The sequence below is a fragment of the Thunnus albacares genome, chromosome 5 (assembly GCF_914725855.1).
Source record: "Thunnus albacares chromosome 5, fThuAlb1.1, whole genome shotgun sequence".
In the NCBI taxonomy this organism is placed as follows: Eukaryota; Metazoa; Chordata; class Actinopteri; order Scombriformes; family Scombridae; genus Thunnus; species Thunnus albacares.
In genome coordinates this window covers 3,758,233-3,786,227 of record NC_058110.1, presented here as the reverse complement: position 1 = coordinate 3,786,227, position 27,995 = coordinate 3,758,233, and the positions used below count along the sequence as shown (strand labels likewise).

General features: G+C 39.7%; 2 protein-coding genes across 2 annotated transcripts; one reads left to right on the top strand and one right to left on the bottom strand.

The window, feature by feature from the left end:
* Nucleotides 1-412: 412 nt before the first annotated feature.
* tnnc2.1 (troponin C2, fast skeletal type, tandem duplicate 1) lies at nt 413-6,743 on the bottom strand. Its single transcript, XM_044352854.1, has 6 exons — nt 6,626-6,743; nt 4,293-4,347; nt 3,819-3,962; nt 3,126-3,240; nt 2,071-2,207; nt 413-885 (listed from the first exon to the last, which is right to left on the bottom strand). Exons 1-6 carry the CDS (start codon nt 6,626-6,628, stop codon nt 854-856), a joined length of 486 nt encoding a protein of 161 aa, XP_044208789.1. The 5' UTR covers nt 6,629-6,743; the 3' UTR covers nt 413-853.
* Nucleotides 6,744-21,259: 14,516 nt separating this feature from the next.
* LOC122981956 (olfactory receptor 14A16) lies at nt 21,260-22,435 on the top strand. Its single transcript, XM_044350840.1, has one exon. It carries the CDS (start codon nt 21,260-21,262, stop codon nt 22,433-22,435), a length of 1,176 nt encoding a protein of 391 aa, XP_044206775.1.
* Nucleotides 22,436-27,995: the final 5,560 nt, after the last annotated feature.

The following is a 27,995-nucleotide window of genomic DNA, read 5'->3' as shown; positions in this document are numbered from 1 at the left end:
AGTGTCTCCAAACTTTTGACTGGTACTGTGCAAATGCAAGTAGAGGTGTTTCTGAAGTCCAGTGATGAGGCAATTTGAAGTTGAGATCTGGAGTAGTGAGATAAGACCAATTGTAGTTAAACAAATGTGTGTGTGTGTGTGTGTGTGTAAAAGGTGGTTACACACAGCGGTTCTTAAGTATACATGCATGTGATTGCGTGTCGTTGTGTGTGATGACTCAATGTGTGGCTGTGCATGTGTGTTCATGTGTGTGTGTTTCTAAAAAAAAATTGTAATGCCAGGCAGATATTGGTCATCTAGAAGTCCCGCAAAGGCCATCGACAGGTAAAAACAGAAGAGCAAAAGAGACAGGAATCAGAGTAGATAAGACATGTCAGGCATGCAACGCAGAATAATTTGCAAAGATGAACAGTGAGCGGAAGAAGAAAGTTGATTTATTTAGAAATCACAGAACAGGGTGGAGTAGAGATCCAGTTTGGAGGAGGAGGAGGAGTAGGAGGAGGAGGAGGGTGGGGGTAAAGCTAGTAGGTGGTGTAACGTTTCTTGAGAACCAGCAGCTGCCAAGGGACAGCTGGGTGGCCGACGTAAGGAGGCGGCTTGGGGAAAGTGCCTTCGTCTTAAAAGGTTTGAACGGATATTTATAGATATCCTCACCATATGAGAAGGGGAAGGGGGGTAAGGGTAAAGGCATTCTTCAACTTCTATCCATTTTAACATCTCAAAAAGTACATCATATTCATAATTGTAAGGGATTTATAGCAGATTTCCATCACCCTTATATAAATTTTTTCTCTCTCTGAACTCCACGAGGAAGTCAGAGGAAGGGTCACCAAGGAATGTAGAGCTGGTCTCATTACTGGACGTTCTCCATCATCTTCAGGAACTCTGGAACGAGAAAGAGAGAGCAACAGCCGATCAACCAACCCACCACCGATCCATTAGAGTGACTGATGAATGATTCAACAGATCAATGAATTAGTCAGTCAGTGTATAGAAACTCTTTATGTGAGATTACTGAGTTCAAAGTCATGTCGAGACACTTGACAAGATGTGACTGCAATGCATAATCTCTCAAGTTTTTATTCCAGTCACTAGAATCATCAACTTATTTCAACTAAAATTTTAAATATATCATTGTCTGCTCTCTGTATGTGCTCATAGATTCATCCACAGGTTTCAATGCCTCATATGTTTTTATATACATAAAGACCTTACCCATGTGTACAGATTTGTGACAGTATAAACTAATTTAGCGAGGACACAATCATTCAACCTTTTAATAACACAAGGTTTAGGTCGCGCTTGAATGGTGTGGAGATTGAGATTAGATGAGTTTACCCGCCACTCCATGCCTTATTGAAACTACAGGCATGTTGTATTTACATTAACCAAAAATCATTTTCATTCACAGGGACAAAAGAGCCTGTAAATGAAAGGAGTAATTTGAAATTTTGGGATATAAGCTTATTTGCTTTCTTGCAGAGAGTTCGATGAGAAGATTGATACCACTCTCAGATATCAGAGTGGTATTCATTTTCTCATCTAACTGTCGGCGAGAAAACTAATAAGTGTATTTTAAACACTGTAAAGGAGTTCAATGCAGACTGTGCATCTAAGGATCAAATTAGAGATGCATTTTACACTTCTGCTCAATATAAAGCTGATACCACCTCCTCATCTATCTATCTATCTATCTATCTATATATGTATGTATATATATATATATATATATATATATATATATATATATGTATGTATGTATGTATGTATGTATGTATGTATGTATGTATGTATGTATGTATGTATGTATGTATGTATGTATGTATGTATATACATAACGCCTTAGATTACAACCATTACATTGCTGATTACAACCAGCAATGTACAGCATAATTATTCCCAATTTACAGTGTCATTTTTAAAAAGTGTTCAAAAAATATTATATTCCTTCGGCTGTAATTGGGCTGTACAAGTGAAAATGTATGTTCTTCTCTCCCTCTGACAAATATAATAAACTTTGAAAAATGCTGCATGGACCACAGGAATGAGGCTCATGTGGCTTCATCTTACCATCAAAATCAATCTTTCCATCTTTGTTTGTGTCAGATTCCCCAAACATCTCATCAATATCTTCTTCTACGACTGGTTCTCCAGTGAGATGGAGTATGTCTCCGAACTCCTCTCTGTCGATGAAACCGTCTCCATTCCTGTGAATAAAAAGCATCATCAAAGTCACAGAGTGGAAACTAATCACTGCTGTCTTACATCACCACACTGACACTCATTGCTGTTCATTAAAAAGTCAGCTTTATTTTTAAAGTCCAGGCCAATTTTCATCATAAATACTTATTCTAGCCACCAAACTGTGGCTTGAGTCATAATTAAAGGCAGACCAATACTGGATTATGAGGCCAATACTGAAAGCAATACTAAGGGTTGAAAAATCCAGTAACATTATATTGGCAGGTATACATTTTAGCCATACTAGTGGCATAGATATAAGGATAGCAATGTCGATTGGTCCGCCACTTAGGACAGACTATTACTATTACTACTATTGGATGGACTGCTATGAAATTTAATACAGATATCTATGGCAACCCGAGGATATAATGTATTCTTTTGGTGAAATGTTTTACTATGGATCCATATACATTTATATTTACATATGGATATGGATTTTACAGTTAAAAATTAACTTCTCAGAAAACGCATGCTCTCTGGTGGACAAACAATGGAATGGCAACACAGTTTCTAAATGACCTCAATCATATATTTGGCTTTTCTGTATCTTAATTTTTTGTTAATTATAAGCCAGCGTACATGGCAATATGATCTATCTGTAATAAGGGGCTACTGATAAATATCCAGTAAGTCAAACTGATGACTGTCCAGTAAGTCCAATATTCACTATCCTTTTAGCTCTGTTTTGGTTTTTGCCAATTCCTGAGGGAAATATCTGGCTCTTTACCTGCTAAATGTTCATCAACTAGTTGGTGAATTTGTCTGTGTGCCCTTTTGTGCTTGACAGGGAGTGAACAGTTAGCCTGCTGCTGCTGGAGGAGAGAATGCTGAGAGTGCTGAAACAGTTGTATTTGGCTTTGTGTTAGTATTGGGTGTCATACTTGTCAAAAATACGGAAGCATTCTGAAAGCTCTTCTTCACTCTTTCCAGCCTGGTCCTCCTTTAACTGTTGCACCATCATGACCAAGAACTCCTCGAAGTCAATGGTACCGCTGCCTGAGTAGAGGAGAGGGGAATAAATGAGTGCAGGGTTCGAAAAACCCATTATTAATATATGAGAGTCACAACAGAACACAAACTCCTCTTGACCCGAATCCATACTACATACTATACATCACAAGCTAAACGTGATGGTGTACTACATTAGCAGTTAGTCACTGCCAATTAAACTTCACAAATAGACAGCACAATGTTTTTTTCCTGACATTAAATACTTATTTTTTTTATTTTCCAAGATTTTACTGGAGTTGTTTAACCACCACACACAATGTATTTCAATGTTCCAGCTGTGAGAACATCCTCCATTTCCTTAGTGCATTGTATTAGTGTGTGCCTCAACAGGACATTCAAAAATAGCACTCAAACCAGACAGTATAGCCCACTGTCTACTTTGAGAATACATAATTTATAATTTCATAATTCTGTGTAATTTGCCTCTTGTGCACTGAGAACAGGGACAGGGAACACAATGTTTTTTCATAAAGCTCGATCTCATCAATCATCCGTGTGGTCTATGCATTTAGATTAAGATCCTTTGTCCCTTTTCTATTTGTTTGATCACACAGTGATCTCACCATCCTCATCAACCTCCTCAATGATGGCATCCAACTCCTCTCTTGACGGGTTTTGTCCCAGCATCCTCATCACGGTGCCCAACTCCTTGGTGCTGATGTCACCACCACCGTCGGTGTCGAACATGTCGAAGGCGGCCTTGAATTCTGGATGAGAGAAGGACATTGTTTGAAAATTCGGACAAGGTGAAAATGATTTATAGACTTTGTGCTTGAATTTAACATTTTGGAAGGTTACAACAAAGCTGAATGACTTATTTACTGCATTCTGAAAAGAGTGGTAATATGGGATTCGTGACTTAGACAATACCAGAGGCCCCAGGGAACAAAAATCAGTTTCCAAACCATTTCCAGCTCATTTTAGAACCATTCATCTATCATCAGAATCATTACAAACAACAAGATATTCAGCAGAAAATCAGTGGAGGAACCTCATCAAGTGTAATGCACTGAATGACGCATACAGCACAGACTGACCTGCAATCATCTCCTCAGTCAGGAAGGAGCGGGCATCACTTTGGGCGTCAGTGGGCTTAAGAGAAGTGGATAAAATAAAGGGAGGAAGGGGCAGTGGTGGATGAATGAAAGGAGAGGGAGACAGAGGGACAGGAGTTATCATTCATTTCCGCCATATTCACCATTCACTGCTGCATAATGAGGACACTGAACATGTTCAGAACCAGAACAGGATATAAGGAGTGATTATAGTAGAGTCAACAAGGTTAACAGTATCTTCAGCAACTCTCTACAGAACCACTAAGCTGTCAAAACATTTGTCTTTTTTATGTATTGAAGTCTATCAGCCCCCTGTAGTCTGACAAGCTGTCCTTCTGCTCAGCTTTATAAAAGTGTCACAACAAGCTGGTGGTTTCCAGCAGAAATGCAACATTTCACTGCAAATCATACACCACAGATTACTGGTGAGCACTATTCAAGACATACAGTGGCGTCCTAGATTTTAAATGTGTTTTACTGCCTTGCAAGCAGCCACTGGTTTACATTCACTGCATGAATCACCAGATGCAAATGTCTTGAAATTTAGGTAATCCATTACAGTTAAACACTATATCTGTTTGCATTACACAGTTCGTAACATTATTTTATCATTGTATTATTGTGCATGGATTGCCTATTTCAGGGAAGTTTCTAGTTTTAACAAATTTATTTTCATACTGCGTAAATCAACACTTGCCTAAAAGGTAAGAAAAAAACGTGAAATCTAAAATCTTACAGCAGACTTCGGAAAATTGTTAGTTTTAATGTAAAGTATGCCTGAATTGCAGTAAAAACACACTAAAACGTGTTTTTGTGCATTTTAGTTGACACACATTGGTATGATCCATCAGTGGTATGCTCTGGTCACTCTACCTCCTTATAGTTAAGCCCTGTTGCTCTGTTGAGCCAGATGAAACCAAAACAGAAACCTAAAGCCAGAGATAGAATTATCATTGACAAAATGACAGCCAAGAACTGGAAATAGTCTTATGTCAGGTAAGACGTCATGTTTAATCCCCTGTCAGCTGGCTGCAGCTGTTAATGATGGTTCTTAAAGGGGAACACCACTCAATGTGAGACATATTATTCACAGATTTAGGACTGTTAAGTCAATATTTTTGGACTGCAACAGTGTGAGATAGTGGTGAGTATTTGCTTGGTTTTAGTCTCTGTTGTTCCAGTCTGAAGCAACAAAGTTTATTCCCTGACACTCGCTCAAATTTGTTCTCCCAGTCCTGCCATCTTTTCAGTTTGTTCTTGTGTCCGGACTTTAAGCCTGATGACTGAAAGTCATGCATCCAATAGCAAACCATCTTGAAAATGCTGGCTCCTTTTTCCATTTTCTTTACAATGCCTTCAAGTTCAGTTTTCAAAAAAAAAAAAGGAAAGACACAACAAATGAACAAATAAACAAACACCACTAGTGCTTGTTTCAAACATTGTTTCAGTTTTCTAACAGGTTTGTTGAGAAATATCACAGCATAGCAAAAATAACAAAGAATACTTAAATTGATGTTCTATAGATCCCTGTTCCTCAGTAGTTCAGTAGGACAGCAAATTATTTTCATTCCCCCTCTCCCTGTTTGCTTGACAAGTACGTATTAATCTTGACATATGGAAGGTCACACAAACCCACAGGGGTTAGAGTCATCCGTTCACTGTAAAGCTATTTTTAAGGTGAGAGTTGACAGAGGATTTGAGAGAGATTTTGTCAAGGTGAATGTACTAAGTTAGGACACTCAGAAAAAATGGCATGTCCTCTCACTTTACTCAGCTGTGTTCTTTCTATCTTTAGCATCGCTCCCTACAATCCAAATATCAATCGTATTGAGTTAAATGACAATATGATGGAACACAAAAGCAGAGTAAAATCACATCCGTCTGTAAACAAACAGCAAAGAGGAGTTGCAGAAGTTGAACATGTAAACAGAAGTTTTCAACAGCAGGTTATCAGTCTGGAGAGTTAATTTTTCTGTCTAAAGCAAGCGTCATAAAAAAGTATAAACAATCAAAGCACTGTATGTGCCCCAAATTCAATTCTATTTTCAGGAATTCCAAGAGATAGAACACCACTTGTAGACATCCAGCTGATAATCCAGCTGTGCTGCAGGTGAAGACTTGCTGGGTCACTGTGGATGAGCAGAAGAAGTTTCTTTTCGCTTCAGATAATAATCTCCATCCTCTGTCATCATGCTTTCCCAGTTCAAAGCAGAAAGTGAAAAAAAAACACCCAAATCCTTAAAGATTCACTTAAACTAAATTTCCTTCTCCTTGTGGTTTCCCTTTAACCTCCATCTCAATTTTCGGTTTCTTACCATGGTGGCTGGCTGTGCTGCACAACGAACACCAGTAAAAACGACACACGGCTGAGAAAGAAACTCTCTCTTCTACACAGTTCAGGTAGCACTGTGGCTTCACCCCCCTCCATAAGTACCCTCTCATCCCACTACACTTTTACTGAAAATGATCAGGATAGGGCAAGAGGCCCCCTCCTCAGACAAGAGGCAGCCAATCAAATCCAACTTTAGTTTGTGCCCTCTGACAAACTCCTGATGGACATCCCCTTGTGTGGCGCACTCTCAAATCCGCCATATTTAGATAACAGACAAGCCCAGTGACATTTATTTAAAAAAAAAGAAAACACAGTGCAGGCATCGGGCAGCTGGAGGTTATTTTGGCAGAGGATCAACTGGGCATCTCAGTGGACACTTGATTTCACATACACTATAAGAACCAGGATGCATGCACACTAACACACATCACATGGACAAACACGCACACAAAGATTAACACGTCCCTGCATGCACAAATTCTCTACCCCTTTCGCAATGTCCATTAACCCATCTATCCGCCTGTCTCCCTGTCCTCACAGCCTCTGACTTGGCCTTGCACTTGTGACATCTGTAATTTAAGAGGCGTGCAAATGGACTTTTGATCTCACACAGCTGTACCTCATCTTTAACCATCTTAGCTATTGGTTTCTCACTGCCTCACCAAGTAAACAATCCATATTACATACCCACAAGCATGATTATGCAACCCATAATTAGTACATCAATCAATCACAAGGCTTAATCATATTGCACAAAGTGCATGTTTTTAATGGCAAATTAAAAACTCTTGATATACTGCAGCAAAACTCTCACCACTGCCAATCTTAAGTTGTCTAACATGGAGGGGAAGATGAGTCTTCAGCCATGGTAGCAGCTCTGTCAGTTGTGAGTCTGTACTTAGCTAAATGCTAACATTAGCATGCTAAGATGGTCACAAATGACAATGCTAATATGCTGATATTTAACAGATATTTGTTAATGATCACCATCTTCATTTAGTTTGGGAATTATGTTAATTTGCTAATTAGCATGACAAAGAAAGTACAGCTGAGTCTGATGGGATAATCATTAGTTTAGCAGGTATTTGGTCATAAACCAAAGTATTGGACAAACAGAAATTTTGACATGAGATGGTGCTAGATGAAAAGTTAAAGGATCACCAAAGCCATTGGGATTCATCTTCTGGGGGCCATGAATGTACAAAATGTCATCCATCAAATAAACATAGCACAAAAAGTAAGGAAATTTGTGTTTGGTAGATCATTTCTTTGTTGTAACAATGCTTCTTGTACTTATACTGTTGGAAAGCCTGTTTATTTCCCTTTTGAATGGTGTGGGTTGCACCCATGAAAAATATGCCAAATCTTCTCTGCCAATGCCAAACAGCTTATTCTGCCATTGACTCTTGTTTGGTGTTTGGTGGATTGGATGATTGAAGTTTGAAGGAACAAGACATATTGGCAATTTAACAATTTATATGTTTAACAAACAGGAGCCTCAGTAGTGTGTGGGAGAACCATACACAGCCACAACAGCCTGGCACCTCCTCCTCGTGCTGGTCACCAGCCTGGTCACACACTCGGTTTGTGGGGTTTATCAGAGACTACCTCCAGAATTTGGGAGTGGAGAGGATGGAATGGCCTGCCAGCAGTCCTGACCTCAACCCCATTGAACACTTGTAGGATCAGCTTGGGTGTGCTGTTTGTGCCAGAGTGACCAACACAACCACGTTGGCTGACTTATGACAAATGCTGATTCCATCCCACAGCAGTGTGTGACCAAGCTGGTGACCAGCATGAGGAGGAGGTGGCAGGCTGTTGTGGCTGTGTATGGTTCTTCCACATGCTACTGAGGCTCCTGTTTGTTAAATGAATAAATTGTTAAGTTGCCAATAAGTCCTGTTTCTTCTCATCTAATCCACCAAACACCAAACAAGAGTCAATGGCAGAATAAGCTGTTTGGCATTGGCAGAGAAGATTTGGCATATTTTTCATGGGTGCAACCCACATACTCAGCTCTGCTGCTCATCCCACAAATGCATGGTCCTTACAAATGTGGCACCATTTAAAAGGGAAATAAACAGGCTTTCCAACGGTGTAAGATTTATTGCCAAGAAGCATTGTTACAACAAAGAAATAATCTACCAAACACAAATTTCCTTACTTTTTATGCTATGTTTAGTTGTTGAAATATTTCAGTCTGGACCAAAGTGGTGAACATACAGACAATATCAACATGAACAAAGAATGAAGAGTTTTATTTGTCAGATAGGTGCAGTCACATATCAACATAGAAACTATCAAATGTACTTCAAGGGTTAGTTTCCACTTCAGACCACCAGGTCAGCTGATGGAAACAGATGAGTCTCTGCTGATCTTGGTCTACACTCTGGAATTTTAAGAAGCAAAGCTCTGCAGTGTGTCAGTTCTTTCACTGGAAATCTATTTATGCCTGTCTCATTGGCTTAGAAACAAGAGCAACTGTCGTTGCTCATCATTTCTGTCTTCTTATCTTCAGATCAAAAATTGCATAACTTGAACACAAGTTACGCAATTAGTAAGAAGCAATACTCATTATTGAAAGGCAACAGAAAAAAGAAAACACTTGGAGCTGCTTTCAGAAGACATTACAGATTGAGGCTTTTCCAGCGCTAGGAGAAAGAAAATGAAGAGAGACAGTAAGAGGACTTGTGCCAGATGCCCTGAGTCTGGGTGGCTCATTGTCTTGTGGAGAAATTAGGCCATTCAGTCATTCAGTGCTTTATAGATAAGAAGAAAGTGTCTTACTGTTAACGCAACAGTGATTGAATTGTATTGCCATCTCAGTGTATCAAATGTTCTCATGACCATGACTTAATGTTATCTTAAAATAGCACATTTTAAGATAACAATAAGTAATGTTTAGCTGTCTTAACAATTAAACATTTATCAAAATAGTTGACCTAAGGCCACACTCCACCTATCTTCCAAAAGATGGCTGAGGCAGAGGGGTTTCACCTTACAAGATTGCACAGTGTTAGGTTGAGTAGTAGGCTCATATTATTAAGCTCACATTCAACTTTTCTTCTTTCTTTTTGTCTGGCTGGTGGTGGTTGGGGCTTATAAATTAACTCAAAGGCCCAGGTGTATGAAGTGTTCATGTGTAGCAGCACTGGAGTGTCAACTTTTGTCTGCTTGTTGATTGCTAAGAAAAGTCAAGCTGCCTCCAGATTTTTTTTTCTTTTTGGACCAAACACAAACAACAAAACCTGAACAAGAACGTCTTTGACAAACACCATTTGGACTGGCTGCTTGTGGGTTCTCTGCTTGAGCTAGCCAGTTCCAACTTAATCAGGAACAACTCATGAAGAAAGTGGTGAGTATGATCAATTCACAGATATTTATGAACTAAACATTATCTAATTGTAACCCCTGGGTAAATTCCGTGAGTAAAATGGGCATAGCAGTAGAAACCTTATAGTTGCTACAATATTAGGCCCTGTCATTTTAGGATGATAACCTATTCATAGTTTGTTTAAGAGACTCCTGACAGACCTAACAAAAGGCCACCTGCCAGCATAGTGAGAAAAGAAAGCCGCGACACATGGGGCCACCTACTTTAAGAAATCAGGGTCTTTTGGAGATCGGTGGACCCCAGCCTGCACTGCTGCCTTTCTGGAGATAATTTACTGTCTCACTCATGCTCCTGTCCTGGCTTTTGCCAACCCGACAAAGCCCTATATACTGCTCGTGAATGTCAGCTTCAATGGTTTGGGCACGGTGCTCAACCAGGAATATCCGGAAGGATTGCATCCCGTAGGCTTTGCCAGTTGGAGGTTGAGAAACCCTGAAAGAAACCACCCTGTCCATCAACTTGAGTTTCTTGGTCTCTATGGGGCAAAGTTCACTGTGAGAGTCAACAATCCTCTGACCTGTTCTTATGTTCTCATGACAGCCAAACTCAATGCCACTGGCCATAGGTGGCTGGCAGCCCTATCCACATATGACTTTGGCATACAATACAGGCCAGGCAGAGAAAACGTGGATGCAGACCTCCAGTCCAGGAATGTGAGCACAGGAGAGGGGTGGATACCTCCATCTCCAGTTGGTATGGGATAGATTCTACTGGCCTAAAATGGCTGCTGACATTGACCAGTATATCACAATGTGTGGGAGGTGTGTGGCTCACCTCCCACACAGATCACAAGTTGTGGTCCGCTGGACCCTCTATGCCCAGGCATTCCCCATGAACAATCAAAGAGCTTCAACAGTAGCCAAAGTACTGTTGGAGAAATTCTTTGTCTGTTATGGTCCGCCAGCTTGCATCCATTCCAACCAGAGGCAGGACTTTGAGTGTCTCTTGATAAAAGAGCTCTTGAGCATGCTGGGGATCAGAAAATCAAGAACCACTACTTATCATCTGCAGGGAGACCCTCAGCCAGAGTGGTTCAATTGTACTCTTCTATCCATGCTGGGCACTCTCAGTCCAAAACGCAAACAGAGATGAAGTCAGCATGTGTCCTTTATGGTGCATGCTTATAACTGCACCCATAATGAGGTGACAGGATATTTGCCATATTACCTAATGTTTGGCAGAGAGGCTTGTCTGCCTATTGATGTGTGTTTCGGCATTTCTGCAGATGGAGAGAATATGACAAAGCACCACCAGTATGTGGAAAAACTGAGGGAGGAGTTGCGTCATATTACCACTTGGCTTCTGAGGCCTCCCACAAGAACCATCAGAAGAACAAGCAAGGCTACGAAAATCGAATCAGAGTCCACAAGCTGCAAGAAGGAGACAGGGTACTCGTTTGAGCCTTGGAAGTTCCAGGAAAACACAAGTTAAAATAAATGTGGTCATTGGAAACCTTCCTAAACTACCTGTTTATTGAGTAAGGCCTGAAGGGGGAAGAGGAATAGTAAAAACGCTTGACCGAAACCATCTTCTCCCCATGGGGTTCTTAGTGAGGATGCCAGAAGTTCGAGAGGAGGGATATTTATTTCAGTGACCATCCACCAGAGCCTCAAGTGCTTCTGCTCAGAAAAGAGAATAATGGAATGAGGAACAGACAGCTGGTGAACTAGAGCACAGTGTCTCTCAGACTGAGGAGGAAGATCCTCATTATTCTTCTGGAGGTATCGCAAATGGTGACTGGTCAATTTTGCCCCATCCCTTTCAGTCAGTGAACCATGCTGATGAAAGGCCCGATGTAGTCTGTGGGGATGGAAATAGTGCTCCTGATACTTCTCCCAGTGAAGACAGAAGTCTTGACCCTGCTCATTCTGCAGAAGGGGAAGCTAATGGTGTTATAGTACCATCAGAGGACCCTGTAGTGGACACAAGACTGGAAGTGGGAGATGTCCCAACGACTAGTGAGCCCAATGATGGGGTGGACCCTAACAGTGTCTCTGCTGCTAAATGAGCAGTCAAGCCAGTCATTTGTTTGAGTTATGATGAACCAGGAGAACCCACTGACACGCTACTTGTCGTTGTGTGCTGAGGGATGAAAATGTACCTCACCAGTGATGCAGGAGATCTTCCTATAACTTGGCGGTACAGTGTTCCAGAGCAGAGCAGGTCGGGGTGAAAAAGAAAATGGGAGTGTACGCTCCTCCGACACAGCAGTCAGTATGTGTGTTCTACTAAGTAGCGACTAGCTACAAAAGTTAGTTAAGTAGTAGTAGTAGCCTAACTCATTTGTAAGGAGTTTATTATATGGCTAAGAGTTTTTGCCGATGGTACTGTGTCTAATCTTTACCCCATAGGCTGCTCCTTCTGCTTAGCTATTAGTTAGCATGCACGCTAATGTGATGTATGGACTCTGAAGCCCGTTCTCAGGAACAGTACATTAGTACTGCTTTAAGTTCACACACACACACACTGCACCCAAGCTATGCTCAGGCCTGCAATGGGGGTTGTTTTATTTATGTTATTGCTGGCTTTTGTGGGGGGGGGGGGTTTGTGGGCTCACAACAATAACTTGCAGTTGTTTTTTCATCCAGTCTGTTTTATTTAGAGTCAACAGTGGTAATAGCTGTTGGATATTTCATATTAGCTTAAAATTACAGGTTATTTTCTGCACAGTTAAAACTGCTAGATACGATAAATATTGTGGTGCAGAGATGTTATAAGTCTACAATCAGTCAGGTTTAAAGGGTATTTTGCCTGTCATTTCATTTCCATTACCTGGATAGAAAAAGGGCTGTATTAATATATATATGTATATATATATATAGTTAGGTTAACTCAATTGATGCCCTAAGAGAACACCAAATGTGCTTTTGTTTTATTTTATTTCATTTTCAGTAAATAAATAATTTAGTTACGTATAAATTTCCTCTTTGTCAGTTCAATAAATAGGAACATTTAGAAGCTGAGGTTTTACAGTGAAAATAATTACAATTACACAGTCACACTATCATACTTAAATTTCAACTGTTCAACAGAACCATTGAAAGGGTGATACAAGTGATTAGTATTAGGCTACACTCTATGGTATTAGGGTGTGGTTTAGGTTAAAGAACCCAGGGCACTGTATCTCACAGTAGTTAATACTGGAAAAAGTGCTACATAATGATTCAATAATATGGTATCTCCTAGTCTGTTCTCTCTTTATTTAGTCCTCAATTATGGGTTATTCTGGAAGTATTTATTAAATATTATTATCAAATATTAGGTCGTTTCTCATTCCTTCCTTAGTAACTATGCACAGTTTTTTGTACCATATTGTAAAGTGTTACCAGTTAAAGGATGCTGCTGGAAACATGAATGTCTGAACTTAATTTCAGGGCAATCCATCAATAATTGTTGAGGTATTTCAATCTAGACACACCACATTGATATTCCTAGGGACATGATAAAGCTTCAAATGTCATTTTTCATCACTGTGGGCACTTTCTTTGTATTGGGTTGGTGGCAGGATTCTCTTAGAAGAATATCTCAAAACCTGGGCTCAAAAAATGTGATTACGCCTTGATACTGTGTCCATGGCTTCACTCATATATATACAGTACCAGTGAAAAGTTTGGACACACTTTCTCATTCAAGGGAATGGGTAGGTGTGTCCAAACTTTTGACTGGACTATAAAAGTAAAATAAAGTAACAACATTTGACTGGACAAAATTGCTTTTGAGCAACATCATTAGAAGTTTTCTTCAAATTCACACACGATGTGTCAGCATCAAGATCAGGGCAGAACTGGTGAGAAAATGCTCACCAACTTAGGTATATATTGCTCACTCCTCTTGTGTTGACTACACTAATTTTCCTCCTCTCTTGCTGGGATGGGGCTTGTATGGGGCAAACATTTGCCTGCACAGCAGCTTGTTTAGAGAATTATCTTACTTTTGGATGATTCCTTGCCCGTTGGAGGATGCCATAAACTCTTGTGGTGAAAGAATGGTTAATTACTGCTCATCTGGTGAGATCTCGTGCCAGAGTAAATCATGTAAACATACATATCACAACCTGCTGTTCACAAGTAATAGAGAACATTGAGATGTATTCAGCTGGCACCAACACTTTGTGATGAATGGGAGCTCACTGGTGATATAATGCAGTGGGGTCTGCAGGGGATTGGAGTGATTTGCTGGAGCTGGATTGGGGTTGTGATATGTGATCATGACTTAATGCAGTCATTTCTACATGTATTTTATTTTTGGTTTCTCCTCTTCTGACCCATGGATTCATTGTGGATGTCATGGAGTAGCAGGAATGAATCCAAATGCAGGCCACTACAGGCAAGGCTGAAGATTAACTTCTTTATTCAGGCAGTGCAGGCAGAGTTAAAGTGAACAATACTGAACTGAGCAGAGCAAACTGAACAGAACAGAGGATCCAAAAAAACTGAACTGAAAACCACGACTAAAATAGAAACTGAACTAATCAAACAACAAGGAACAGGTGGAAAGACACAAGAGCAGGCTGGGAGCTGATTAGCTGGGGAAGACACAGGGAGCAGGGCAGGGCTGATGAGACTGATATGGGGCAGGTGTGAAGGGAAGGGCAGGCTGGACAAAGACACTGAGAGCAGGGCAGGGCTAATGAGCTTGATGCAGGGCAGGTGAAGAGGGAAAAACAGGCTGGGGAGGAGTGCAGGAACACAGAAGGAAAACACAGAGCAAACAGAAAACCAAAAACCCAGAAAAAACAATATAATCATGCACAAACCTCTTAATGTATAAATAATAAAAAAAAAAACATAAATCAAACTGTCTCAGGATTACATAACCTTAAAGTGCACAAGTCATATTGAGCAAACACAGCAAATAACTTGAGCAATAAACTTAAGCACACAACAGTGTAAGCTAAATAATCATGCAAGACAGTCCTTTAAAGATACAACCCAAATCATATGAACGAGCAAAACCAAAAGGACTGGCAGGCAGAAGTGTAATAAAGGAAACAAATAGAACAAAAACACACAGGGTCCAAAAACCATGTGACCATGTCAGTGGATTTTATGTGACTGTGATCTATTCATTAGAATATAAATAGTATTTAGGAGTTAGGGCACTTGGAGTTACAGTTATTCTGAATGTGTAGTATACTGTGAGTAGTATGTATGTGTGTGTGTTTGCATGTATCTATACGAGTTGCATGGTTTTGTGTATTAGGTATGTACATCTTTATATGTAACACGTGGTACATATACTGTATTTTTAGCCATGCTACCGGCATGGCTATGTCGGTTGATTTGTCAGTCCACCACTTTGGTCCAGACTGAAATATACCAACAGCTATTGGATGGATTCCCATCAAATGTAGTACAGACATGGTGGAAGAACCCTGATGACTTTGGTGATCATCTGAATTTTCCTCTTGCACAACCAGCAGGTCAAACTAGTTTGTAGTTTTGAGTGAAATATATCAACAACTATTGAAATTTGATACACACATTCATGTTCCCTTCAGGGTGAATGGAAATTATGATTGTGATCCCTTATCTTTGCATATAGTACCATCATCGAGGCTAAATTTTGCTAAGTTAATAACATCAGCCTCAGTCACACTTTGTGTTTAGTTCTAATTAGCAAATATTAAGAAGCTAACAAGCTAAGATGGTGAACACAGTTAACTTTATACCTGCTTAGCATCAGCATATTAGCATTGTCATTGTGAGCATGTTTGCATATAGTAATCTTAGCATTTGACTAAGTACAATGTCACAGAGCTGCTAGTGTGGCTGAAGACTTTTAGTCTTTTGGTGGTGTTTAAATACACAAGAAATGACCTAAGTTTTCTTTTTTTGTGCTTTTTGGCTCAGGTGTTTTTGTCTTGATGGAGTAATACATCATCCATACATCATCATCTTGAATGTCTTTGACTATATCTAGAGCAGAGGGCTGTTGTGTAATTCAGGAGATTAAATGCATTTATTAACAGTACTGTGGAACAATCATTTGAGCAGGAATACCCTTTCTCCATTAATTTCAGTTTGGCCACCTGCTCTCACAAAACCCAAAACCACTTTAGGATTAAATTAAACTCCAGTCAGTGTGAGAATGTGAGCAGTGTGCTTCACTGCTCTCAGGTATTAGCAGGTTTAGATCAATTCCCCTTCTTCCAATACGTGGTCTCCCAGTCAACCTGTCCATTTCCCCCTGCTCCCTTCTCTTTCTTTTGTCCCATTATACCCATCACACTCTACACTTCTTTCCTATAGACAACACTCCTTCTTTATCCCCCTCCCACTGATCTCCATGTTTTGATCTTCACCGTCTCCTCTTTCCATCATAACCTCCTCTCACCCTTCTCAGGCGTCGCCCCTGCCTTCCCCAAGGGCCACAGGGCGAGTTCAGCTTCCAAATGATGTCACCGCCTTCACTGGGTGCCTGACTGACAGCACCAGCTGATGCTATACACAGGAGAAGATTTTCCACACAGCGCTACTTCATTCAGCAGGTGGAAGACAAAGATGTGGAAAGGTGAGACGAGGTTGGTTTGCAGAGATGGAAAAAAAGACAGAGGAAGGAAATCACTTGTCTTCTTTTTAAAATATTTTTTTTCTTTTTCTCATTCTTCCTGTTACCTTCTCTGTCCACCTTCTTCTCCCTCCACTTCTCCTCCTTCTATTCTTGGACATTCCCCCGGGGGAGCAGCTGAAACCTGTAGACAAACACACCCTATATAAGGCTGGAGGTATGCCATCACTCCTCCCCCACCAGCGCTCTATCCCTCCATTCTGGAACCCTCTTGATCCCTCATTTGCTTCTCTTATATCTCTCATATTCTCTTATCTGCCCTTCTTCTGTCCCTTTCCTCACTGTTCCTTTTGGTTGCCCCCTCTCTTCTATGCATCTTCAACACCCATTATACTCCTCAATGACCTGCTTCCCTAATGCAGTGATGTATAGGGGTAAACACAAAAATATGAACACTTTTACAAACAAAAATAAAAAAATAAAAAATTAATCAGGCCTGCAGTTCTTAATTTGTGTTGAGACTATGTCAGACCCATGATTAATTTTGAGGCTGTTGTGTGTAGTATTGTTAGTAAAATGCATCATATTGTTATTTGACTCTGTTATTTTGTCCACATAACGGTGGACAGAACAAAAAGACAACTGCAAAGTCATTTAATCATTTCCATATTTTGTTTTATTTAATTTTCACCTTTATGACATTTGTGACAACAGGCATTGGTTTGACAGTCAAGGGCAGAAGCTTTTGGACTGTGAGGCACCCCTGCCACCACAGGGGGGCATCAGAGAGTGGGGTTGTGGGGCCACTACTAAAATAACACCCAAATCACTGACCAAACTGTCAGTGATTGAGTTACATTGTGGGTAATGTGGGTACCAGGTTTTGACAAGAAGGAGGAATATGCAGAATCAAAATGACGATCAATCTAAATACTTTTACTTTTACTATTATTTCTCCCATTATGGCTGATTATGAACCAAATTATCAATCTAATTGATGCATGTATATGGCTAGTCTTCAGCTTATATTATGAAGATAAACCTCTATTCAAGATATACAGTGCATCATAATGGACATCAGAATTATAATGTAATTTTGTACGGCCAAAGTTGTTGTACTATATTTATTGGCACAATGCACAGTTTTAAACATAAATGTTAACATTTGATGTATTGCACCAGAGTTAGCTTAAAACTAATTTTCATCTGCAGTCCCTTACAATTAAAACATATTAGCTTTTTACTTACTGAGAGAGTGTACACAAAGTCACATAATGGAGGAGGGGCATAAACTAGGCACAAATTTGAGAATAATCTAAAATTCTCAAAGCTCAGTAAATTGTATTTCTCCAATACCCTACTTGGCTTTTTGTCAAGAGATTTTAGAGTTTGTTTGTATAAGGACTCAAGAGGTTTTATGGCTGTTTCTCCCGTCTGCCCCCAACATGTGATGCAATAAGACATATGGGAAAGAATCATTGCATGCAAAAATATCAATCATAGCATGCAACAACATCCCATTCATCCAAATTAAGCAAATTAGCATTTATTATACAGCATTTAATCAGACACAAGCCCCTGGGCCTCGTGCTTCTCTTGCTAAAAGATCTCTGAAGTGTTGCCCACATGACGTCTTGATGTTTGATGTTTTTTAAGCTGCGTTTGGAGGCAGTCAAGTGTGTTAAAAAGGCTTTGCTCCCAAATACTTGAAACTAAAGCTCTACAGTGACGTCAGCAATGGCATTTTAAATTGTCATGAAGGAAAAAAGTGTGAGAATAAGGCCTGAGAGAAAAACATATCCTGGATAAGTCTTTAAACTGAATACAATAAAACTTGGATCAAAAGAGACAGTTTATTGAACACTTGATCAATATTCATTTTACTCTGCGTTGGACTTTTCTACATCTGTATTTGTCCTGAAACAAACTGTGAGACTACTGTGGGTGAAACCACATCATTTATTCTCATTACACAAAAACAAACAAATGACAAATATGGAAAGAAATACATTAATCTGTAGCATTGCTTTCACATACCAGGTTTGTTTGTATTTAGCATTGTTTTGTTATAGCTACATCTGCATTTCTGGTTTAATCAAGACAGGACTTAAATTCAATAAGTGAACTTAAATACTCGTCTGAGTTTCTTGAGTTATACATTTACAACACTTTTAAATCTCTTCTTAAAACATACTTTTATCAGAAAGTTTTTCCTGATTTTTTTGTTTTTATTGACTGCACTTTTGCTGGCGACACTGCAATTGGTCAAATTTTTTTTAATTTACTCATTAACCAAAATGAGTCAGAAATTGTTTTTATGATGCACTTGTTTTGAAATTGCATGAAGCACTTTGTAACGTGGGATTAGAAAAGTGCTCTATAAATAAAGATTATAATAATAATAATTATTATTATTACTATTATAATTCTTCCTCGTCTTCTTCTTATTATTACATTAGCTTGTTGTGTTACTTACCATACCCACTATACTTTTCAAAATGGGGAGCTACTCAACCACTTCCTGCTCTCGATGACATCACCAGTGATGTCATGGGTTAGACAAAGTATAGGGGGAATAAATAAACAATATTAACCACCACAAATAACATTGTTTTTTACCTGTTATAGGTGGGGAAGACTTAAACACCCTTGCAAGAAATACGTCTTCTTCGATAGATTGGAGGGTCTATTTACAGGGAGAGTTGTTAGTTTGGGGGAAAGCAGAACAGAAGGAGGATGTGTAGAGTTTTCCTGAGTTAAGCCAGTTAAGATAAGTTTGATTTGTTTGTTTTCATTTATTGGAGGTACTGTTTTTTTGGTTACACTGGTTGGAATAAATCACTGGTTTTTTTGGTCATTCAACAAGCCTTCCTTGACGCTCTTGCTAAGCTTCCTCAAATAAACTTGCTATCTTTTAGATATGTTGTCATAAAAAGTGTAAAAAAAACATGGTGAATGAGGCTCATTCATACATTCAAACATTGTTAAATGTTGAACTAGACTCTATACAAAATAGGGCTGAATAATGTTTTCAGAAAGTTCAGAGATGTGCTGGTTACCAACCAGGGTAAGTACAACAGAAAAATAGCTTTTCAGAGGTTTGTATGATGTACATGTACAGGAAGAATTTGTGCTGTAGTGTTAACTCCATTAAAATTAAGCTTTTATTCAAAATTGAATAAAAATATTTTGAATGTATCTTATCTTATCTAAATCAAGATTAACAACATATTTGTATATCCTTCATTGAAGTATGGATTCCCTTCATCACATTATATCTCGCTAGAAGTCAAAGATCTTTAGTTGAATCATTGAGAACAAAAAATATATATATTCTGCAGGAAGTCAATACAATAAATTAAATCATATATTCATCCCTTATTTAAAATGGAGAAACATAAATCCTGCCTCAGATCTATGAAGTAATTGTCTTCTGCTCTGCAGTTATCAGTCTCTAACACCAGGGGTCAGTCTGCACCTTTTGGTCACTTGTCAAAGGATGATTTGCTTTGACAAGTAAGAAGCTTTTTGTTGTTGTTTTTGTTTGTTTGTTTTTTTTAACTACATTTTTTCTGTTGTGAGAGTTGAACTCTTGCTCATGGTTGACTCGGTAGTTTTGGGTTCAGTCAGAAAACTTAAATTTTGGCATAAACCACATAAGAGGTTAATACAAGGTGGGGAACCCTCAAGTGTGGAGATATTTCACCAATACGTTTGAATACGTTTAATACGTAGCATATAAGCATTTCTAAAGTGACGTAGTTCAGATGACATCTATATGACTGTCTTATCAGGAGTCGCATGAGTCGGGTGGTTGGCTAGAAACTTACATGGAAGAAAGTTGGAAAAGCACCAAATCAGCAGAGAGCACTGTCGAGACCACCCGCTTCCCATCTCAACCGACAAAACCGGGCGTTTTTAACGAGACGTCGGGACATTTGCAGTGGTTTCATTTTATTCTTATTTTTTATTTTAACCCAAACCATGATCTTTCCCTCATCCTAACCAAGTGATTTTTGTGCCTAAACCGAACCAGACCTTAATCACAGCATTGTCACATCATAAAACATCCTTATTCAACTGATAATTGCCAACATCGAAACGTAGAGATTCAAGGTATGAACGAAAACATTTAACGTATCCGTGGTTTGCAGAAACGTTTTGTTCTGTCGACGGGTTTAAGTGTGACATTATTGATGTTATTGATTAGCTACAGCTGGTGCCCATCATGACGAAAGTCTACAAGACGCTGATGAGAATTCTCAAATCTGGACCTAAACTTGTACATTTCTGATTAATGATGAAACTTTTTTTGGTCAAAAGAAATATGAATTAAAATCAATTATGCATTCAGATGAAATATTTTTAATCTGACTTTACAGAGAATCTGTCTGTCTCTCATAAACTCATTTCCCTCCTCATATTATTTAATGATTTTATTCTCCACAGTAACTTATGATGTTGTTCAGCAGGTGCGTAAAAGCGCATTTTGGAGCGCTCCAGATGCATTATCCTGCTTCCAAATCTGCACTCAATGAAACACCTGCAGGACAATCTAGATGAATGTGTGTGTGTGTGTGTGTGTGTGTGTGTGTGTGTGTGTGTGTGTGTGTGTGTGTGTGTGTGTGTGTGTGTTGACCAGACCAGCGACATGCACATATATATCTGCCAAGGAAGAGGATGATTACAACAGCACAGGCTGTTCTGATCAACATGCCAACAGCAGCTGTGATGACAGCGTACAACCTCACCGGACAGTGCGACTGGGTCAGTGAGGAGACCCGAACTGAGCCGCGCGTAAGCGAGGGTCTGGACGCTGCCGGCTGCCTCTTTTTATCTATACTGCCATATGGACAAGCAGCTCCAGCGCTAATATGTGTTTTTGTGTTGCTGACTCTCTTTTCGTTTCTGATTAACGGACTTACCCTATTCGGGCTCGGACGTTCCGAGGATCTCTCCTGGGAGCCGCGCTTCGCTTTTCTTAAGAATCTAATGTTGAGCGACCTTATGCAGTCCGTCACCTTCGGTCCAGCTGTCATCCACTCACTGGTCCAACGCCGGACGATGACGTTCAACACTTGGTGTTACGTCCAGTACTTTGTGGGGACCGCCAGTATTTTCTCCAGCCTTGTCACCATCACCTGCATGGCACTGGAGCGCTACTTGTACGTGTGCCACGCCATCCACTACTTGGTCATCCTCACTCAAGTGCGCTTACGGCTAGTCTTGAGCCTCATTTGGGTTTACTCCATCTCCATCAGCATCGTCAACATGGTGTTGCTGCACATGGGAAGAGGAGACCAGAATGAATATGTCACCGGGGGGCTACTGTGCGAACCAGACACGGTGGAGCAGCACATGGGTTTCCCCCGTGCCTCTGCTGTCTTTCGGAAACTTGTGGGCTCCTTTACTTTACTAATGTGTCTGCTGGTCTATGCGTTCTCCTACACGAGGATGTACCAGGACGCGCGCAACGCAGTGATACCGTTCAACGCGGTCAACACCACAGCGCGCAAGACTGTGGTTTTCTACTGTGGCATGCTGTTCCTGCAGCTGCTGCCGCTGCTACTCAAAGCAACCACAGACGCGCTGTGGGAGGTCGAGGGGACCGTGGCTATGATGGCGTTACCCTCTCAATCTCAAGGCGTCCGCAAGGCGAAGCAGATCCCCTCGGTCAAGGCGGCCGTGCTCCACATGTCCCTGATGGTAATGCTTATAGTGCCACCGTGTATCAACCCGCTAGTGTACGGGCTGAGGAACGTGGAGATGAGACAGGCGCTACTCAGCCTGTTCCGGGGGTGGACGCAGAGGAGGGACGAGGGTGTGCGCCGAGTGGAGTGGATAAGAGTTGGAAACATTGTGCGTCAAAACCGCGCTCAGGCGGGGTAGGCTGAGAGCGCTGGCTAATGTGAAGATTTACAGTGATGCAAGTCGTCTGGGACAAACTGGATTTTATGATCCAGACACAAAATGAACATCCACAACAAAAACTACTATTGTACAAAGCTTTGGAATTTGCATACCATAAAATGAAGACTTTTTTCCTTGGCACTCTTTCTATTTTGATACTATTTACGTTTACCATCCACTAACGCAAGACAAGATGCAATCAGCGAAACTGGAGAAGAGGAAGCCAGTTTACATATTATGTCTGTTTACAGTTTTGACAGTCAAGTTGCCTACTGCTGCAATATTTTAAAAGAATGCTGTGGAAAATCCTCGATGCTGCTGTAATTGTATTGGCTTGTTCGTATGTTTAAGTTGCTATTTGTGCTTTCCTGAGTTTGTCATTTAATTATACATGTATTTATATTTCAAACTAAAGATGACTTGCGTTGAGCAGGACCAACATGCTGCAGGGGCAACAGGAGATATTGAATTTATAGTTTATTAATATTTTAAACGTTTAGCCAGAGCGCCTCCACTTTGCCACTTTGCCTTGGCCTCTGGTGGGATCAGTCAGCAGTCAGCTAGTAAGAGCAGCAAATTCTGATTTTTGTGACCAATCGCAGGAGAAACACGTATTGAGATTAGGGGTGCCACGCTCTGTTCTAAACACTAGACGACTCCTTTTGTGTGGCTCAGTAATGCTGCTATTATAGGTCTTCAAACTGGCATGTGAGTCAGAACACTGTACTGTTGGATTCTATTTTAAAAGCATTGAAGGGACTCTAAATGGATTATATGCTAAACTTGAACTTTTTTTATTTTTGATTCAAAAAGTCTTACATCAAACTGTTTTATCATGTTAGATTTGTGTATTTTGATTATTTTACCTGCTATGACTTAAATGTGCAATGTACAGTATAATGGTTTAAAATCAGGCAAGTATCATTAAGAATAGGCTGTAAGCAGGGGAACCCATTATGAATTCTTCTGATTGTTATTTCTTCTCCCAACTCAATCCTGCAATCTTCTTGGTGCCTTGAAACACAGACATTTAAATCTCCTCAGCACTCAGCAACAAACAAACAGACAGGTGTATGGAAGTCCAAGAATGACTGCTGACATTGTTCAATCAAACTGATATCTAAAGATACATTTGAAGGAATATGGTTTTTATATTTTATTATTATTCATTTTCTTGAAGAGAGTTAGATGAGTAAATTGGTGAATTATCTCATTGATGAATGAGATAAATTGATATTACTCTGATGTCCATGCGTTAACTACAAAGCAAGAGCAGGAAGATGATTAGCTTAGCTTAGCATAAAGATTGGAAGCAGGAGGACACGCCTGGTTCTGCCCAAAAGCCAAAAAGACACTTATAAACACCCCCAAAGCTCCCCAGTTACCATGCTGTGTCTCATTTGTTGAATACCTACAAAAACAACAACAGTTTATCCTCTTGCCAGTCTGGAAGCCATTCATGGATCATTGTCAACATTTTTCAATCACCGTTGTAAGCTGCTTGATATTCAGATCCTCAACCAAAGTGACAGCTGGGATTGAAATTCAACATTGAAACAATTATGTTTCGCTTGGGGTATGTGCTCAAAAACTGGACATGTATTGCGCAAGCTTTGCCTGATGTCTTATTCTGTTGCTCTTCTTCTTATTTGTCATGTAAGAGCCCATCTCCAGTTCCTGATGGAGGCCTGATGAGAAAGTGTATTTGCTTAGGGGCAGCAACTGCATGAATTGTTGATGTTGCACCTGTTCAGGACTTATGCAAGACCTGTCACTTCTTATTTGTCCTTGCTTATCTGCTTTGAGCAACAGCCAGATTAATCAAAGCACACCAAGGTTACTTTCTTATACTTTAAATATGAATAAAGATATACATTGCAGCAAACTTGAAGTCCTTACTGTATTAGTACTATTGATGCCCTGCACCAGCTCACAATCCAGCACAATATAATGGCGTGGCACAGGAATTGAGCCCAGCTCCATACCCTTCATCAGTACAAAAACCCCCGTTTCTGTCTTAGGACATAAAAATGTCATCGATGAACTGCTCAAAACCTGAACCAGTTTTGGGAATCAGACCAGAGTCAGTATTTAAATCAGCACATAACAGCCTCTGCTCCAAAACTGTAGAGCATAGCATAACTGGAACATGCAACATTGAACAATACAAAGGAGAAGGTGAATGATACAGAAGTGAAGGTGAATGTTGCTTAGCTATCAACTTCAACAGCGGACACTTGTCCTTCCAATGACCCTTCCCACAGCAGTAATTACACACTCTGGCAAAAAAAAATTGTGTATGTGTAATTAAAATTTGTGCAGGAATTTTTTCAACAGTGAGGTCTCTACGAGACAGACACACAAATTTCCTACCTGTGTATACAACACTGAAGCTACAAACTACAAGTTACAAATATGAATATTGACCCTGTTTTTACAGTTGAATCTAATTGGTCAACACATAGTTAATGTGTCCAATCAGAGGGCAGATGGTTCCATCGCATTCATCCCCCTGCAGGTCCTGATTTTTAAGATGGACGACAGTATGGTCTCTCCCGCGACCCAGGTGGGTTTAATTGTAATTGAACACAGTTGTCCAAATGCATATTTTCAATGTAGGAGGACAACCGCTTGTTCATTAATTGTGTTAATTAATCTTTGATTCCCTAATAAGAAAGAGACAGACTCACCTGGATTCCAAAGTTGGTATGAACAGACCCTCAGCCTGCAGAACTGACCTTTGCATCCCTCTAAGTGGGGGTTGATGAGTGACGCTCAACGGACTCAGAAAGACCTCCTAGGTAACGATTTCTGACCAACAATTTGAATTACGGCCTGAGCTAAAGGCATGAACTGACCCTAAAGGCCACTTGGACCCGAGAAAAACAACTCCCACCTTAGTTGGAACACAGCCTCTTATCACCAAAGCCATAAACTAACCCACATTCCTGAGGACTTTGTGAAGCCTCCTTGCAAATCTGAGGCAAACCTGAAATTCATGTAAATGTCTAATCATTATGCAACTTATATCATGTTATTTGTCATGTAAATACAAGAAGAATGGTATAACTTTCATAGTTTTATGACCATCTACTAAAGAGATATAAGACTTAGATTTTATTAACTTTATACTACAGGTAACAATACTGCCCTCTATTGACAAGAATTAAATTCCCTTATGCAAAGAGTTCATGAATGTTTGATAGCCATGTATTTGTATTTTAAAATCATCCAAGAGTTTAACTTTCTGATCTATTGATCTATTAACCTCAGAGACAATCATATTTTAGTAGGTATATTAGATGAGTAGTTGTGTTGAAAGAATTAAGTTTCTGAAGTAACAGGAATGTAAAGATATGATGAAGATGAAGATTTGAGCATAGTCAGACTAAACTTTATTCAGTACTCAACTCAAGTCACTATAAGCCAACCACAGCCTGAATCCTCAACTTAAACTCCTGAAGAAGAAAACAACACTCGAAGCTGAACTTCTACCTGCTCTCTGAGAGCAACACTACAAACTAGAAGTGAATCCGGCCTAAAGACTCTTTCAGAGCAGCCTGAAACAGCTTGATTCTTTACTGGCAATCAACACCTCTGCACCTACGAAGACGTGCCACAGCCCGAGGCCTGATCTGGGCTCTTTAATGACAAACACTGCTGGAGATGACGACTCCAACTCCACCACGACAAAACACCTCAACAGAAAGGCATAACATGGCTTTGTGATCAAGGGTTGATGTCGAATAACGTGAAAATTAAAATTATTTATTTATAGATGTTGAATTAGCTTTCCCTCAGCATTTCCCGGTTCAATACATTAAGCCTTGAGTCACACACTGCGAATTCTCTTTATTATTTGTATTATCATTTACAGATCTTATTTATTTATTTTACTTTCTTTTATTTATTATTTTCTGTATATTATCTTATGCTTTATCATGTATCCTCAAGATGTTTAGCTATTAATAAATGTCTTCATTTATCCTAAAAGTGTTATTTCTTTGAGCTGCATTAAACTGAGGAAACTGTTTGGGACAAGAACTTATGATTATGAGACTGATTCATTGATTAAACTGAACAAGAGTTAGTGCTCCCTCCTGGCACGAACAAAACCTAACCAGAAGGGAGGTGGTGCCCCAATAATGAGGTAATTCAATAATAAAGTATTAATACTCCTACATCAAGTACAGGAAAGCTGCTTTATGTACCCAGAATAGAATAGTAATGTAGCTTTAGGATGTTAGTAGCAACATCAATGCTGGCAAGGAACTTTTCAAGCTGAAGGAAAACCAATCACTTGGCCGTGTTACATATTGTTGCTCTGCTTTAGCATGTTTGATTAAATAATGTAAGTATTGGTAGGCTAACCATTAAAACATGCCACTGAGAAAAATTGCCCTGAGCAAGTTGTATCCCCAGATGGATCAGCAGTTGATGTTATTGTATGACTGTTATGTGTTGCCATTGATGATGCTGAACATTATTTCTAACATCTTTCTAATAAGAGTAATATCCTGTTTTCCCTTGTGTGTAGTTGCTAAATGCATCCGTGATAAGCAGCACTGTAAAAGCAGACATATCATTTGTATGACCTGATAATAACACCCATTTGCTAGTAGACATAAGTTGTCATTCTCATATTTCAGATACTGAAGGAGGCCAAAGACTACAGCTGGTAATAAAATGAGTGTTATCAGGGCCATGCATTCCACATTTTTGATCCAGAAGGCCAGATAATCTACATCAACTTGGTTTACAGTCACTTCAAATTTTTTGTCACCAGATGATCCACATCAGGATTGAGGCAGGTCGAGGCTGCTGCACCAGCCTCCACCACTCAGGAGCCATTGTAGACGCACATCAGACTCCACTGCTTTTCCCTTTTTTTCTTTTGGTATGTAAGGATTAAATATGTGGATTCCTTGAGATTTTTAATTCTATTTTTTCCAGAGGCCACAGAGACAGAGGCTTGTCCCTGCATCAGATGAAGACCACCTGTGAAGTATCCACAGTCACCCCACTACATCAAGCTACATGTTTGCCATGTTAAATTGTCCTCCAGATAGCTGTTAATCTGTGACTTGTAATCCAACCTTCTGTATATATTTATTCTTGAGCCGAATAAATTCTTATAACTCTAGAAAGTCATAATTCATTTTGTTTCACTTCTTCAAGACTGCATGTCATGATTAACTGTTAATTAATTTGTCCATGCCATTAGTCTAAATGAAAGTGAGGGTCTAGTAAAAATAGTTAGTGGTACAATGATGTAACAAACATGTATTTGTTGTCACTTTATTTTAAATTGTATTGTTCAGGTGTATAGTCGCACGGGAATTTCTAAAACTGTCGAATTATGGAAAGGAACTGACTTATTGAAGGGGAAATAATGTACTAAGTCCTGTAGATTGTTAAGAATTCAAAGAAGAACTATAGTACTTCCTCTTCTAAGTAATACTTCAATGAGATATACTGTACACTACAAAGCCTTCAGTAACATTGCACTTCCCTGTCACACAAAAAAGGTAATTGTGAA